General features: G+C 33.6%; 1 protein-coding gene across 1 annotated transcript in view; it reads right to left on the bottom strand.

Moving 5' to 3' along the window:
• LOC135128038 (locomotion-related protein Hikaru genki) overlaps positions 1-15,226 on the bottom strand; it is a 282,123-nt gene that overhangs the window by 81,946 nt on the left and 184,951 nt on the right. Inside the window, exons 4-5 of the mRNA XM_064054842.1 lie at positions 13,053-13,215; positions 5,969-6,142 (exon numbers count right to left, since the gene is read on the bottom strand). Of these exons, the coding sequence (XP_063910912.1) occupies positions 5,969-6,142; positions 13,053-13,215 (337 nt within the window). The remainder of the gene's footprint in view (positions 1-5,968; positions 6,143-13,052; positions 13,216-15,226) is intronic.

Raw genomic sequence — 15,226 nt, forward strand, 5'->3', positions numbered from 1 at the left:
CGCAACAAAAGGGACTCTTATTTTTTATTGTTACAGTTGCTAGGATTTACTAAAATAAATTAATTTTACCTATTTATCCTTCAATAGCGTCTAAAAAGGTTGGATAGGGGTTAATTTTTTTCCCTTTATAATTTTGATAACACAAATTAAGTTTTTCAGGCTTCTTAGGCTTCGCGAAGAACTGTCAATTTTGTTGTACGTACCTTTCAATAACACACTGTATAGTCTTCAAAGAATTATTTTTTATCTTTCTGGTAATTACTGAGATACCTCTTGCCAAAATATAATTCAATTCTCATTTTACAGTTGATAAAATAAGTCAGTTAAATAGAGAAAGGAAGTGACTACTCTTTTAATATTGTTCGGTTTTATTATAGCAACTACTAGGTCCGCCCATCCGTGGTTTATTCTCTTAGAAGCTATGTCATTTGCCAAAATACGTTTTATCATAGCTACTGCTAGCCCCGCCCACCCGCCCTCTATTTTTTTGAGGATATGTGATTTGCCAACATCAGTTTTATCTTAGCAAGTTCTAGCCGTGCCTACTCGCGCTCTTACTGTAATAACTAATTTTATTTCTATTCAGTTTATAAGATACATCTTTCATTTAGATTACATAAAACCAATCACCGAAATGGAGGCGCGGTGGGTGGGCGGGGCTAATTATATTCTAACTGGTAGTGGAAACTAATAGAATCTGAAATCCGAAAAAACAAAAAAAAAAAAAAAACGCTAATCGTTACATTCTTTGTTATACATACTATTTCATATAAGATTTATTTCGTATTTCAGAATATATAAAAATAAATTGACTATTCCATTTGAAAAAACTAAGTTGTATGCTTCGTTTTGAAAACAGAACACTCCATATAGTCGAAAATAATTATTTCTCTTTCTGATAATTACTGAGATACCTCTTGTCAAAATATAATTCAATTTTCATTTAACAGCAGATAAAATAAGTCAGTGAAATGGAGCAAGGTATAGTGGGCGGAGCTGACTTTAGCTTTTTCCTACAGAGTCTTAAAGCAAGCACTAATAATAATTCCTGTTAGACCCATCGTCAGTACTTTAGTGTCTCTCACTTACAATACAGCCCAATATCTCGCCCGTGTTCTGAAAGAATGTACCGGGGAAACCTCCTCACATATTCTTAACTCTTCCCATTTTGTCCAACTGATGTTCGAACTCTCTCTTCACCCCGAAGATACAATTGTCAGTTTCGACGTAACGTCTTTATTCACAAAAGTCCCTGTAGCCACTACTTGACGATCTCACGGAAAAATGTCTAATCTTCACATATTTTACCTTCAAAAGCCAATTCTACAAACAAATCTCTGGCATTCTTATGGGAACCCCTCTCTCACCAGTCGTCGGCAATATTTTCATAGAAGCTTTTGAAGACACAGGCACTGAATCCGCCCAACTCAAACCCAAAGTCTGGGTCCGCTACATGGACGACACATTTGTCATATGAACCCATGGTCAAAACGCCCTTTCAGTCTTTCACGACCATCTCGACAGTTAACACCCTGACATTCACTTTACCATAGAAGTCAATTGTCTTCCTTTTTTTGATGTTATGATAACCAGATTACCCGAAGTTCGACTTGGTCATTCAGTTTATCGAAAACCTACCCATACCGATCGGTATCATTATGCTACGTCTCATCACTACCCTGCCCAAAAACATCTGTCATTGACTCCCTCATTCATCGAGCCACTACCATTTGTCAGGTGGACAAACTCAGAAAAGAATTAGAACATCTCCAAACATATCTTCAACAAAATGGATACGACACTATCAAGTATTCAACGTTGACTTAATCCAAACTCTGACAAAACTTCAGATCGTCCAACTGATTTCGAATCCACTGCATATCTCCCATTCATTCTTCAGGTCACCGACCGTCTGTCCAAAATACTTCAAAGGCAAACAGTTAAAACAGTCTTTAAACCTGCAACTAAAGTTGCACAAATTCTTCCTTCCATCAAAGATTTTCGCCAAGTTCTAGACTGTAGAGGAATGTGCAGCATTTTGTGCTCCTGTGGCGTTAAATACATAGCAGAAACTGGTCGATCCGTAAAAATTCGAATTCAAGAGCACAAACGATGTCTCAAAACAGGCTCCAAAGGTTTCAAATCGATCAGAAAAAATATATTGTTTTTTTGGAAAAATTTCCAGGGCTGAACTTTTAACAAATGTAAAAATCTTTCAAATTGAGTAAAAAACATCTGACCTGTCAAGTTGAACCTTCGGAACAAGTATCCGGGTACGAAATGGCACTCCGGAGTCTGGTTATTTTTTTTTTATAAATTTTTGAAACCACTCCCTGGCCAAATTCTCCTAAAATGACGCCGTCCGATAATACGTCCTCTAACTTTGGAACGAAGGGGAAGCCGTGGCTGAAAATCAATGAGCCTGACTGAAAAAGTCTAAGGAATTGATTGCTGACTTAAGACATTCCTTAAAAATGAACCTTCAAAGTCAAAGAACGTTTTCGCAAACCGGATATCCCTCTAAATGGAGGCATGTCGTTATCTGAAGACAGCGCAGTGGAAAAATTAGACCAAGTGATTCAACAGACAGTATTATTGGTACTCCAGAATTGCTGAAACCAGTTAAATTACTCTGGGAAAATAGTGAAAATACGTTTCCTCTCAAGTTCGAACAACTAAAAAGGCTAATGGTTGTTATGGGACAGTCAGATCAGCTAAGTGGAATATTCGAATATGCAAAGGAGTTTTAGATTTGTTATATCAAATTCACTGTTTGCTAACGCATACTAGTATCAAAAACAGGTGTCACAAAAGCCAGCGCAAATGCATACATTGAAAAAGGCGTATTCTTTATTATGCATATCAATTGTACCAGCTCAGACGACATGACCTTTAGTAGCTAAGACTTCAAAAGTGACTGGCACAATATCAAAAAATAAAAATTCTTTATTGTTTATTACATCAATCGCTAATTCTAACATTGCTTCTCTGCCAGCTAAATTTCCAGATTTAATAGCTTGTGTTGCCTCAAGAGAACCAACCCATTAACAAATAACGGTAAAGGTTCTTGGAGCTGCAGTACTTGTGGATGAACTGCTGTTGTATACCAATATACCAATGACTGACTATATGACCAGTTTGGTGGCAGTTGAAACAGGTTTGGTTATCATATGCTATAACTATCCGATAATTGGTACTCAATGACAGTTGATGAAGGCAATTCTGTGGAATCGTTCGGGCTGACATAAATTTGTCTCCTAAAGCTTAGAACGTGTTTGTACTGGTAATTTTATATCGCAATTCGAAGAAACGTTATAGGAGAAACTGGCTTCAAACCATTTAGTTAAATGATATTAACCAGAACATCATGGGGGATTGTTGGGCACACATTTGAAAAAATTATACAACGTGCAGCAAAAAATTCATATAAACCAAGGAGGTCGTGCATAAGAAGGACACTTACTTGAAGTCTTTTTACCCTTTCCTTCACAACAGTGATCAGTCTAAAGAATTACCAAACTTCTGGCACTTAACAATGAGACAAACTCACACGAATGCAACACAGTCTATCGACCTGCCTAAGTTCCTACAAACTTCCTTTATATGTTGTTGGGAAATTGTTCCCAGAATTCCTCCCAAGTCACTTGAATCGAGCATTCCCACACATTGTTTACTTTCTGTCCATTTTACAAATACGACTCAACCATACACGCCTTCTGCTCCAGTGGAAATGCCATTTTTGAGTCAATACGCAAATAAACTTCTGGAAAGAACTGATGAAGCAACAACAAGTAAGAAAAACAAGAACAGTAAGGTTAGAAGGGACGTTTCATGTGATAGATATTAAAGTCACAGCGAGATTGATTAATAAATTTTTGTATAAATACAAAAATTTTTCTAATCGAGACTCAAAAAGGTAAATTTACCTTTTTGAGTCTCGATTAGAAAAATCAGGTTTACAAAATTATGGGCAATTAAAATTAATTTTGTTAATGTGGTGATTTAAAGACTGTTGTTGGCTGACTTTTTATTAACTAGATCCGTGGAGTTTAAAAGCTGGTCACAATAAACGGATATATAGTCTCTCGAATACTATAAGGTTATACCCCACTAACCTTAATCATGGGATGTTATAATTACTTTTATGGGGCTGATTACCGGCTCAAGCCTAGCGTCATAAATCAATGCTGGGTAATCCGCTTAAACAGTCGCAAAAAGTATTTGAGAGACTATATATACCTAAATATGAAATATGTACATTTACACGAGGTTCTAATTTAAGTTAGATATAAAATAACGTTGCCCCACATTAAACATTTTCTGTAATGTAGCTTTAAACGCAGCGTAAACGTATCAGACATACAAATTCAGTTCCACAGATGACTCGATTACAAATTATATTGCCCGGTCGATAGTTAAGTATGTCTGATATTGCCCTTCTCAATTTGAAGACCAAAGTAAGACTTAAGTTTTAATGTTGTCATCAGTGTTCTTACAAGATTCTGTTAGAATTCTTAGTAAAACCTAAAAATCATTTAACAAAAAAAAACGATTAATATTATTTCAAAATAATCGATAGAAAAATTGATAGGTAAGTGTTCAGAGACGTTTGTAACACCGTGCAAACGCACATCCACTGTTATTAATAAAAATAATAAACAAGTTGGCAAAGGTTTTTTATGACATAAATCCACGGTTTTATTTAGAGAAACATTTCATAACATGCCTGACACGGTGCGCCGATTTACTGGCCGTAATACCTGAAGAATAAAATGCGTATCGTCCGAGAAAGCTTCAAGCTCGAGTACAAACGTCAAATTCGGTTCCGGCGACTGGAAGCCGTCAACAGCTAAAAATAAAATGACGTCAACAAAATGAACTCCAGCATTTCCTGTGTCAGCTGAAGTTGTTGCTATGACGTGATACATTGATTTAAAAAAGTCTCTCTATATAAGACATTTGACTACATTACTTTAATGAATTCTGACATTTAAATTTCAGCCCCTTCATTCTCGCTCCTGCGAAAATTAAAATGCTAAAACAGTCTATAATTATAAACATAACGGTGATGTCGTAATTAGTTTTACGTGTAAAATACTATTACATTAATGGTTTTAACGAATTCAATTTATTATGAGATTCATTTGTGTGTTGCAATCTACCATATTTCATTTAAATTAATACAGCAGTAATGAAAAGCAGATTCGATAAATGAGCGACATTAAAATATTCCTGTATTATGTAGATATCATAGATAAAAATGTGAAATAAATTTCAAAAACAGTAGGGGTTTAGATAAATGTTTATTTATTGTTTTTAATAAAATAACGTTCGATCCGCAGAGACTGTCGTCAAGTTGGTATTGGATGAAAAAGCCGCCTTCTGCTATCTATAGTAAATCATGGGATAAATAACTCGCTTGAAAGTGATTTAATATTGCAATTTTTATTTGTTGTACGAAATTTTATTAGGACAAAAGATTAAGATTTTAAATGTCAGATTTCAGAAGATCAACAACTGTTTATAATCCGTTATGTAAACTTTACCCAGACAAAAGGGCTAATAATTCAAATGGCAACATTCAGAACGTTAACAACTGTTTGAAAACATTGTGTCATTTAAATGGCTTTAATTAAATTTAAATGAATGTTAATACTCCCTGTTCCTTTAAACAACATAAATACAACCAGGGGTAAAGCACGCACTTGGATAACCCTTTTCTTAAACCTGAATTCTCTTCCGACAGTCAGACCCTTTGCTTAAATTAATACACCGGAACAAGGTGCAAAAAAGTCGAAATAAATTGACTCAGTTCCGGGACCCGACTTTCACCCGTTGTCCTTAACCCACCCTTAAACATGACTACACGAAGCTTTTAAGTATGTGGCCTTTCTACACACACACACACACGTAAGGAGCGGAAAACGGTACAATGGAAGTAAGAAATCAAATAGAATGTTTACTTTACCGGTGAGATATTGTCCCAGAGGAGACGTCCAAGTCCAATCTGGAGAACCAAGACGACGGGAAAAGAGACATTCTAGGTGTATAGTCGATCCTGGAAACACTGCCAATTCCCCTCCGGGTTCCACCGATGCCGATCCCGATGGTATCCTTATGAGAAGTGTTGGTGGAGCATCCTCTTCGATCATGAAATTCAAATTAAAATTTGCTTTATTCAGTTGGAAATTGTAATTGGGATTCACTTAAACGTGAATGAAGGCGTGCAGTTACAAATTGCGTTGTGAACTAGTGTCAGTTTCCAATAACAAGCTTCTTTAGTAGGGGAATGCCATTTTATTTATCGTTCGACTAATGGAAGCTATTAATTTTTACCGTGTTTACAGGTTGGTTGATTTTAACAGAATTATTAAATAACTGAAAACTAACACCGCTCCGAAAATTAAACACGAAAGATTAATTCACATAGGGTGTCTATTATAAAATTAAATGAGAATTTCTGTTTAATCTACGTTAAACACAAATTTCATTTATTTAAACGAGAATACATTTTTTTGTTTATTGAAGTCTATTTCTTAAATGTCAAAGATGTTTTTCAACTCACTATTTTTTGTCTCGCTGATAATTATCAGCGAGACCAAATTTTTGTTTATTTTGTTTATAGTTTCTGCGTCAGTCTTTCACCAAAATTTGTCTATACGTTTCTTCCAACCCTACCTCAATAATTAAAAGAAAAATATTTTACCGATACTTAGAAAATTATTAAATCAATTTATTAACAATCTAATAATTTATGAAATAATTTTTACTGTTCGCTTTAAAACCTCAAAAAGACTACTAATGGATTTTTTGTGATTACTGATTAATTACGACTAAAACTTTAATGCTCTTTGAAACAGAACTGGAAAATAGTAAATACTCTTTTAATACTATCTCATGCAGAATATTAACCATTAGTTAAACTTTTTATTCGAAGCTTTCAAATGAACTTACTTTATTCAGTTTGCTTAGCGTAACCACGGAAACAACTGTTCGCTGTATAGAAGCCTTAAGGGTAAAATCTGAGCCTCAGATTCCAGATTATAAGAATGGATCATGAGAAAAGTTTCAAGTGTTTGGAAATCTACCAATAAAAGTGACATTTGATGAAGAGTCCTAATTTACCTATTAAGAATTTACTGGCTATAAAGAGTCGGAAGTTATTAGATAACGTCCACGTCCTATCTTTGCTAAACTCAGCACTTTACCAAGTTGTACAGGGTGTTTTAACGATGCGATCGATGATGGCTTGCTTTTTTTGAAACTTATTAAAATAAAATTGGTGTAAAGTTGTTTAGCCAGAATTTCCTCGCACCTGAAGGACAACGGTTTATTTGTTATGATTACGATTATAAATTAAAATAAAGCGTATTTTTTAATACGTAGTAGAAATTTTAGAAACTTACAGAAAAAACATTTTAAATAATAATGAAAACACTTTTCTGGGTTGTGTAAAGTCGTGACAATAATTCAGGTATTTTACTTTTGTTGCTTTAATTCCATAGATATTGTATTTAATTCTTGTGTAAATATTACCTGTTTCACTGTAATTGAATGTTTCCATTCACGCAAATTTCAATTATAAATATTTGAATTGAAGGCCATGTTTTTCTTTTGTTCGTGTTTTAGCGGTATTAATATTGAGGTATTATTAATTTTCTGAATACTCTAGCTCGTCGTTGGATTAAAATGGAAACTGAAGATCACATTACCGATTTAAATGAGATGTCCTCTTCCTTGCTGTTAAAACATAAAACGTTATTAGCATATAAAGTGCTTAATTCGATTAATAAAACGTCTACAGGATTATGCCCTTACAATCAAATTTATGTATGCAGAGTAATAATAAATTATCATTAGCATAAAGGATTTAATTAATTTAGCTATTGGAAATTTATGACGCAGCGTATGTATGGGTAATTCCAGCGTTCTTTCAGTAGTTATTTTTTGTATTTTGATTGGTAATTAAAAAGTCATTACTATATTATTTTTAATAAAAAAGAATGTTTGATTAGGGCTCAGAATTAAACAAAGAAAATTTTTTATGCAAGATTTTAAAAGTTTCTTGATAAAATTTTTAATAAAGCATCTTCGGCATTAATGTTTTATTTTTTATACATTAAATGTAAATGATTAAATAAAAGAATCATGATAATGAATCCTAAGTTGTTATAAAGCGAGGGTTTTTGCATTGTACTCGTAATTAGGCAACAATGTAACAATCACCGTGGTGTAAAATAGGTTTTCTGTTCTGAAAAACAAATAAATTCCAAATTTATTCTAATTGCGAGTTAGGCCGGAGGGTATTATTCCAGTGTTTTTTACGTGTTAAAGCTAATCCTTTAAGCTTACTCTGACTTAAATAGGTTGAAAAATCTGTGAAAAAATATCCTGTCGTAGAAAATGATTTTTTTTACCCTTTGAATTTGAAAGAAATTTTATTATTTTCTTGTTTACATCGCAAGCTTCTAAAGCATCAACAAAGAAATATCCTAAAAAACAAATCTCATTCAGACAAGTGCTTAAAATAAAGTGGATGGTATTTCTTCATAGGTATGCTTTTGTGATATAAAATTTTGTCTATAATTTTTCTTTACTTTCCGAATGTATTGTGTGTAACACAGTCTATTTGACGAATGGTTAATTTCATGTTTAAACGACGTTTCATAGTTCCTAGAATATAAAAAGTAGGTCCCCTGTTTTCTGTTAGTGCTTTTATTAAACAAGTAATCTCTGAAACAGCTGAACATTTATCTTATTTGATATACTTGTATTTTCTTCACACACTTCCATTTTTCATATAACATGTGAATATTCAAGGATGGTTAACAAGTATATACGTTTTTAATTACTTGATATATGTTAAGATGGGTAATTTCAAAGCTAATTATTTTAATATAATTTTTGTTTAATGTTTGCTTTTACGTGGATAAGCTGCATTATTTAAGAAGTAAGTTTGTATTCGTTTAAAATTTATTTCACAATGTATTATTTCTGGAAATCATCGTCGCACCTCAGTATATAATGAAAACGTTGATACCTTCCTAGTTTCTTGCTTCTTTCGTTCAGCTTCGCAAATGGCTTTGTTGGCTTAAAGGCCTCATGTATTGGTGTATTGCTATCAAATATCGTACAGGGAATTCAAGGCTACGGAAACCTATGTAGCAACATAATCATATTATGCTTTTTGTACCGAGCTAGCTATTGTGCGTATCCTAATAATTTTACAGAAAATGTATTTCCTTTCCTTTTTAAACATTTTTCGGTGAGATTCACATCAGGATGTTTGATTTTTTTTTGTTGGATTTGTAAGTTGTATGTTCTCTACTTTAAAAATCTATGCTTCTTATTAGGTTTCAACACATATGTCCTAGTCATTTTAATTTGTTTTCTTCTATTAATTGTTGTGTTGGTTGTCGTTTCAATTTTGTCCAACAAAAAAATTGCCATGTAAATGTACAATACAATAATTATTTTGTAGACTGTTATTTTTGTTTCTTTTGATATTTTCTTGCTGCTTACAATTTTTTTACTTAAATTGTGGAATTGTTTTCCAGGTTTTTGTAGTATGATGTTTGTTTCATTTTTTTCCCTTATTATTTATTATAGTTTCCAGGTAATTGTCTTGTTTCGTACTTGTTTTTGCTTATTTTCATTATTTGTGTTCTCCCGTACTACATTTCTAGTCCACATCTTTTTATATGTATATTCCATATATCTATACTTGTTTTCTGAGTCTGCAGTTAATATTACAAAACAGAGGATTCAATGCTCCTGTTTTACAGTGTATAGGTTTTTGTAGTTCTTATTAAATCTAGGTTTTTTTTAAAGACTTTTGTAGATTGCTTCTGTTTTAAATGAGTCGAATTGTTTTGCCCACAGCTATAAAATTTAAAAACACTGTTTTGTTTTTACGTAATGCTTTTTCTATTGTTTAATTCAAAATAAATATGTGAGCTCGTGTGCTATAATTTTTTCGGAATCCGCTTTGTATGTATCGTTACGATGTTTGGTGATTATTGATTAAAAATCGGCGTGGGTTACACTCAACAATTTATTTTTTAGTAACTCAAATTTACACGACTAATTACACAACGATTATGTACAAAATAATTCCGCCGCAACTTGTCTGGATTTTCTCGACACTCGCTAGACTCGACTCGTTGACTGAATAATCTGTTCCCGAAAGTGGCCTCTATTTAAAGCCATACATTCCTCTGGCCGGATCGCGAACGCCGCTTCGAGGTTTTTCTGGTCGCCACAATCGAGACTTCTGGTAACCAGGTCGTCAACAATGATGACCCATCATCGCCGGAGATACTAAAAAGGCCTCGATAACCCATAGGCGTGGGGCGACGAATGGGTTTATTTCGTAACAGTATTTTATCGTTTCTAATGTCACGGCATTAGATCCGGGCATTTTACCAAGTTTAATTCTTCTGCATTGCATTTTTATTCTTTTCCCAGTTTTTGCGTATTTCGGTCTGTATAGTGTCGTTTTTTTGTTTAACAGTTCTTTGAAGTAGTACTCCTTCCACCTTTTTATTTTATTATTGTGATTTAATTCTTGTTTTTTAATTCTTTAATGTTCTGTAAAAGAGTTTCATAACAGTACACAGTTTTGGTTTAAAATCTGTCTAAATTTTTCTTAGTTTCTCTTTTCTACTACTCTGACATTTTCCTTTACTATAGGTCTTGTTTCTGATACTGCACGTATTTTTCTGTCGTTTTATTATACAGATATTGTTTCCAAGCTAATTTATTTTTCTTAATTTAATTTTGTTCACTCCACCAGGTATCGACTTTTTGTTTTCCGTTCCTTTAATTATTCCACATATTTCTTTTGTCGACCTGATAAGGGTCTCTTTAAAATATTGTTATGATGATCGATGAATAAAATCGACGTGGGTAAAACTCAATAATTTATTTTTTAGTAACTCGGATTTACACGACTAATTACAGAGCGATTATGTACAAAATATTGCAGGTGCAACATTCACTGGGTTTTCTCGACACTCGTTGGACTCGATTTGTTAAATGAATTCAGCTCTCGTTGTCTGGATTACATTCGTTCCCGAAGGTGGCCTCTATTTAAATCCATACTCCCTTCTAGATGTGCGGCGATCGGGGTCTTTCAGGAATACCAATCGCGAGTTCCGCTTCCAGGTTTTTCTGTAGCAAACGCCATCCAGCCGCGTCATCGACGATGACTCATCATCGTCGTACATACTAGAACCAATAGGTGTCGTACCGGGGCGGCGTATGGGTTTATTTCGTAATAATATGTCCATTTTTGTTTTAGGTTTTATTTGTCTTTTTTTGTGTTTTTATCTTCCACATTTTCTATATAATAACAATATAAATATGTTTTCTTGAAAAAAAAACAGGAAGAAATGTTTCGTTGTTAATTGTTATAGAAAACAGAGTAACATATAATAATTTAGTAATCGAATTACGGTAACATGTGATGACAGTCAAAGATGTAGGTGTTATATCTGTCAGTAAATTTTCTTTTAAAAACCACGTTGAATATATATGTACAATTACTAGAATCAGTTCAAACAAAATTCCTTAAGTCCTTAACATATTTAATTGATGGCGTTTACCCTCCTCGTGCTACGACCACGTCACATTACTGCGCAGATTTAATTGTAAACTATTAAGCAGCACCAGACGCACTATATGCACCGAGAGAGCAATTAAAATCACGATCAAAGACAGTCATGGATTTTTGAATATTTGTCTTTGCTCGTTGCATTTTAAAGCCAAAATTTTCAAATTGACAGTAATTGACAAGACGAAAATTCTATCAAAGACAAATCTTCAAAATTCCACGGTTTTCTTTGATCGTATTTTTTGTTGCGCTCTCAATGACATAAAGCTGTTATACGGTCGAATTAATAACAAAACGGACTAGATTTACTTAATGAATAAAATTGTACTTTTAGCTCCTAGATTAAGTGCGAGAAATAATATCATGTTCTATTGCGATTCGTGTCAAAATATGTATTAATTATGTACACCAGTGGTACTTATGTATAATACTTTTAATTCACTTACTAATCTTAACATTTGTTTTTATTGGAAATAAATATATTATTATGAGTATATCATTAATGGCAGAAGTCATGTTTTGCAGCCACAGGTAAGCAATAACAAATTTATGGCTACTCAAACAACCGTTTTCAAATATTTGTTAATTATGAAATGTCGATCTGAAAATTTTAACTTTACCCTTTGTTTACAGTGAAAACACGAGGTACATGTTAATAATGGTGATGATTTGGTATAGTCTGTCTTTTAAGCATCCATCATGTCATCGACACTGTCCTTGTGCGATTATTTCGTACACGACTGTTGTATACAGCAAATTTGTAAAATTTCACGACGGCAGATATTGATTACCAAAGTTTTCTCTCCATAAAACAGTGATCCTCGATCATGCACTAAACATTTATTATTCATAGCGTCGTTCTATAGGGATATTACGCAACTCTAAGGATCTTCAGTCAACATTTACCAGTTTGATCATAAACAAACATCCTGGGACTTAATAGTTTGCTCAGGGTTGGAGAACAGATGCGATTTAATATTTTGATTCAGCTGTTGCAAATTGTATTTTTATTAGAACCGGCCGTCATGAATCTTGATTGCAGTGACCACTCACTAATTTTGTAACAATTTGCAATTGATTTAATAAACTCAGAGACTATTGTTAATTACTTACTGCGTCGTCAGTGTTTAATGCTATTACCAACAACTATCGACATTGATGGACGTATGCATCCTGTCAGGACAAAACTAATTTGCAAATTAATGCCTCTCTCTAATGAATTATTTAGGCATCGTTAAACCTGTTTTAATTTAGGTCCCCTGGCTGTCCTGACATATGCATACACGTAACTTTCATGCATTTCTAACAATTCCACTACGAGCAGCTTGTTTAAAAGTTATAAAAGCTTGTCGGCTACAACAAAATGCACTTCATAACAGTCTGTGGAGTTGGTAATTACCGTGACGACGGTCTAATGCCGACACAAAAGTTATAATACCTGTGAAGTTGGTTAGAAGAGTTGTTGGAACACATGAGGGCAGCCTAGACGACCACACGCCGTTTTGACACCGTGGTGACGCCGTCCCCAGGAGCTTGTATAGGCCCAGTTCACGACATCTTATCTGAAGTTTCGCCTCGTGGGGAAACACCCATCCGGCGGTCTTAAACAATTTACATAGTTAGTTATACTGCGGGTTTATATTTCCGGGGGGAATAATATAACAATTAGTCCTTTTGTGCACCAGCGTAATATTTTGTGTAAATAGTGAAAGTTACTTGTGTGCAAATATTGTTCATTTGTCCACAAAAACAAAAAATTGAAATTATAAAAAAACATTATTTGTTGCAAAAAATAACCCGTTTCTGTGTATTCTAGTAAGAGCAGTGCCTACCTTTGGCTTTTGGGACTTTTATTTTCAGAACGTTATTAATACACCTATTATTATGAAATTTTAGATATAACTTGTCCACACCTTTCGCTATGCAAGAGAGTTTTTTTTTACATTTTTATCATCGTCTTCTTTTTAGCATTTTGATGAAATTTTTCATCATGTATTAATATCACTATTATTGATGGAAATTGCGTAACGCGGTTTTCAGCACTGTTTTCAGCTTACACAATTGTATAAATTACCCGGATAACATTGACAATTTCTTTTGTGGAAAATAAGATACTCTAAAAAGAAGCTTGTGTCAAAGAAGCTGCTTTTACTGTTGCTCATTGTCAACAAAATAAATCGACAATCTTTTCCACGAAACACATAATATAGCGCTTTGTAAGCTGAAAACAGTGGTGAAAACCGCGTTTCGAGATTTTCATAAATAATGAAGATATTGAATTTCAAAAATACGTGATGAAAAATTTCACCAAAACTTTAAAAAGAATAAAGTCAGGAAACTGTTTTTAAAAAATCCGCCAATGCGGCTCTAGAATGACTTGTAGACAATTTATATATATTTAGAATTGATAGCAATAAATGTGTTAATAACGACACCCCGCAAGTGAAAAAGGTAGGGACTCGCTTAGTTAGATTGTAAAATTGTACAATTTTGATTTTTTTTTACAATAACCCACATATATAAACACTACAGAAGAGAGAATATCTTACTCTATACTCTATATATTTCAAAAAGGTATTAACTTAACAAAATTTTAAGATTACCTACGTAATCGATTTTTTGAAGGAAATGGGTTAATAAAATTTGATTAATAAGTATTCGATCAATCCTTAAACCAGTGTTAATTTGTGTTTTACTAATCTCTCTAAACAAGTCCCTTACACATTTTTTTAGGTAATTGCAAACTGTCATTGTGCTTTCTTTATGATTACTTTTCGAGCATAAGCTAAAAAGTATTGTAACAGGATCTATCCCCGTTTCATGTATGAAAAAGTAGGTCTCTCGTTTCCGTTGGTCTGTTGTCTGTTTTGTCGTTTCTCTGTCTGCCGAGAGCTATTAGACAGGTGATTTCTGAAACTGCAGGAACTGCGGCTCTCTGCGCGATCCGCTCGTCGTAATCGCGGCAGTGACCGTACGGGGAATGAATTGCGTAAATCCTGCTAAGCACAACAGCAGAACTGGTGAAACGCTAACCAAAATTTGTCTAATCGTCTCCACTAACAATTTGACACATCAAAATTTACTTGCAAATGTTGTTTAAAGGTTATAAAATAGTATGCGCCAATATTATGTCAAAAAAATTAATAAATGAGCCAATTTATTGTACCGATCAAATCAAGGACGGCTACCTCCATGTTCCCAAACATTGTAATTGATATACATGTTCTTGTCAGTTTGATGACGTCATCACAAAATGTTGTAATAGAAAAACTGACTTAAAACATATGCATAGCATGCTTCGTTATTTTTATTTTAACAATACATACATATCTTTATTTTAACTTGCAGTTGCTTAGTAATAATACCAACAGCAGTAAAGGGGAGATTATGATCAGTGCATGTAGGGCATGATAGATAGAGAATTAAAATAGAGAGCTAATCTATTGGAAAGAAATAGGGCTAGCTTACGTGTATTAGTCACATCATCCCTTTATTTAATTACCCATATTCCACCACTGCCTTTGATTTGAACGTATTGTATTACGAAAACACACTCTATTGACTTGTATATATTTGGTCTGGCGCGGAGTGTCAGCTCGCATTTCACCACTG

Source organism: Zophobas morio, unplaced genomic scaffold, assembly GCF_036711695.1.
Source record: "Zophobas morio isolate AGI-343-1 ecotype UQ-CSIRO unplaced genomic scaffold, CSIRO_AGI_Zmor_V1 ptg000012l, whole genome shotgun sequence".
Taxonomy (NCBI): Eukaryota; Metazoa; Arthropoda; class Insecta; order Coleoptera; family Tenebrionidae; genus Zophobas; species Zophobas morio.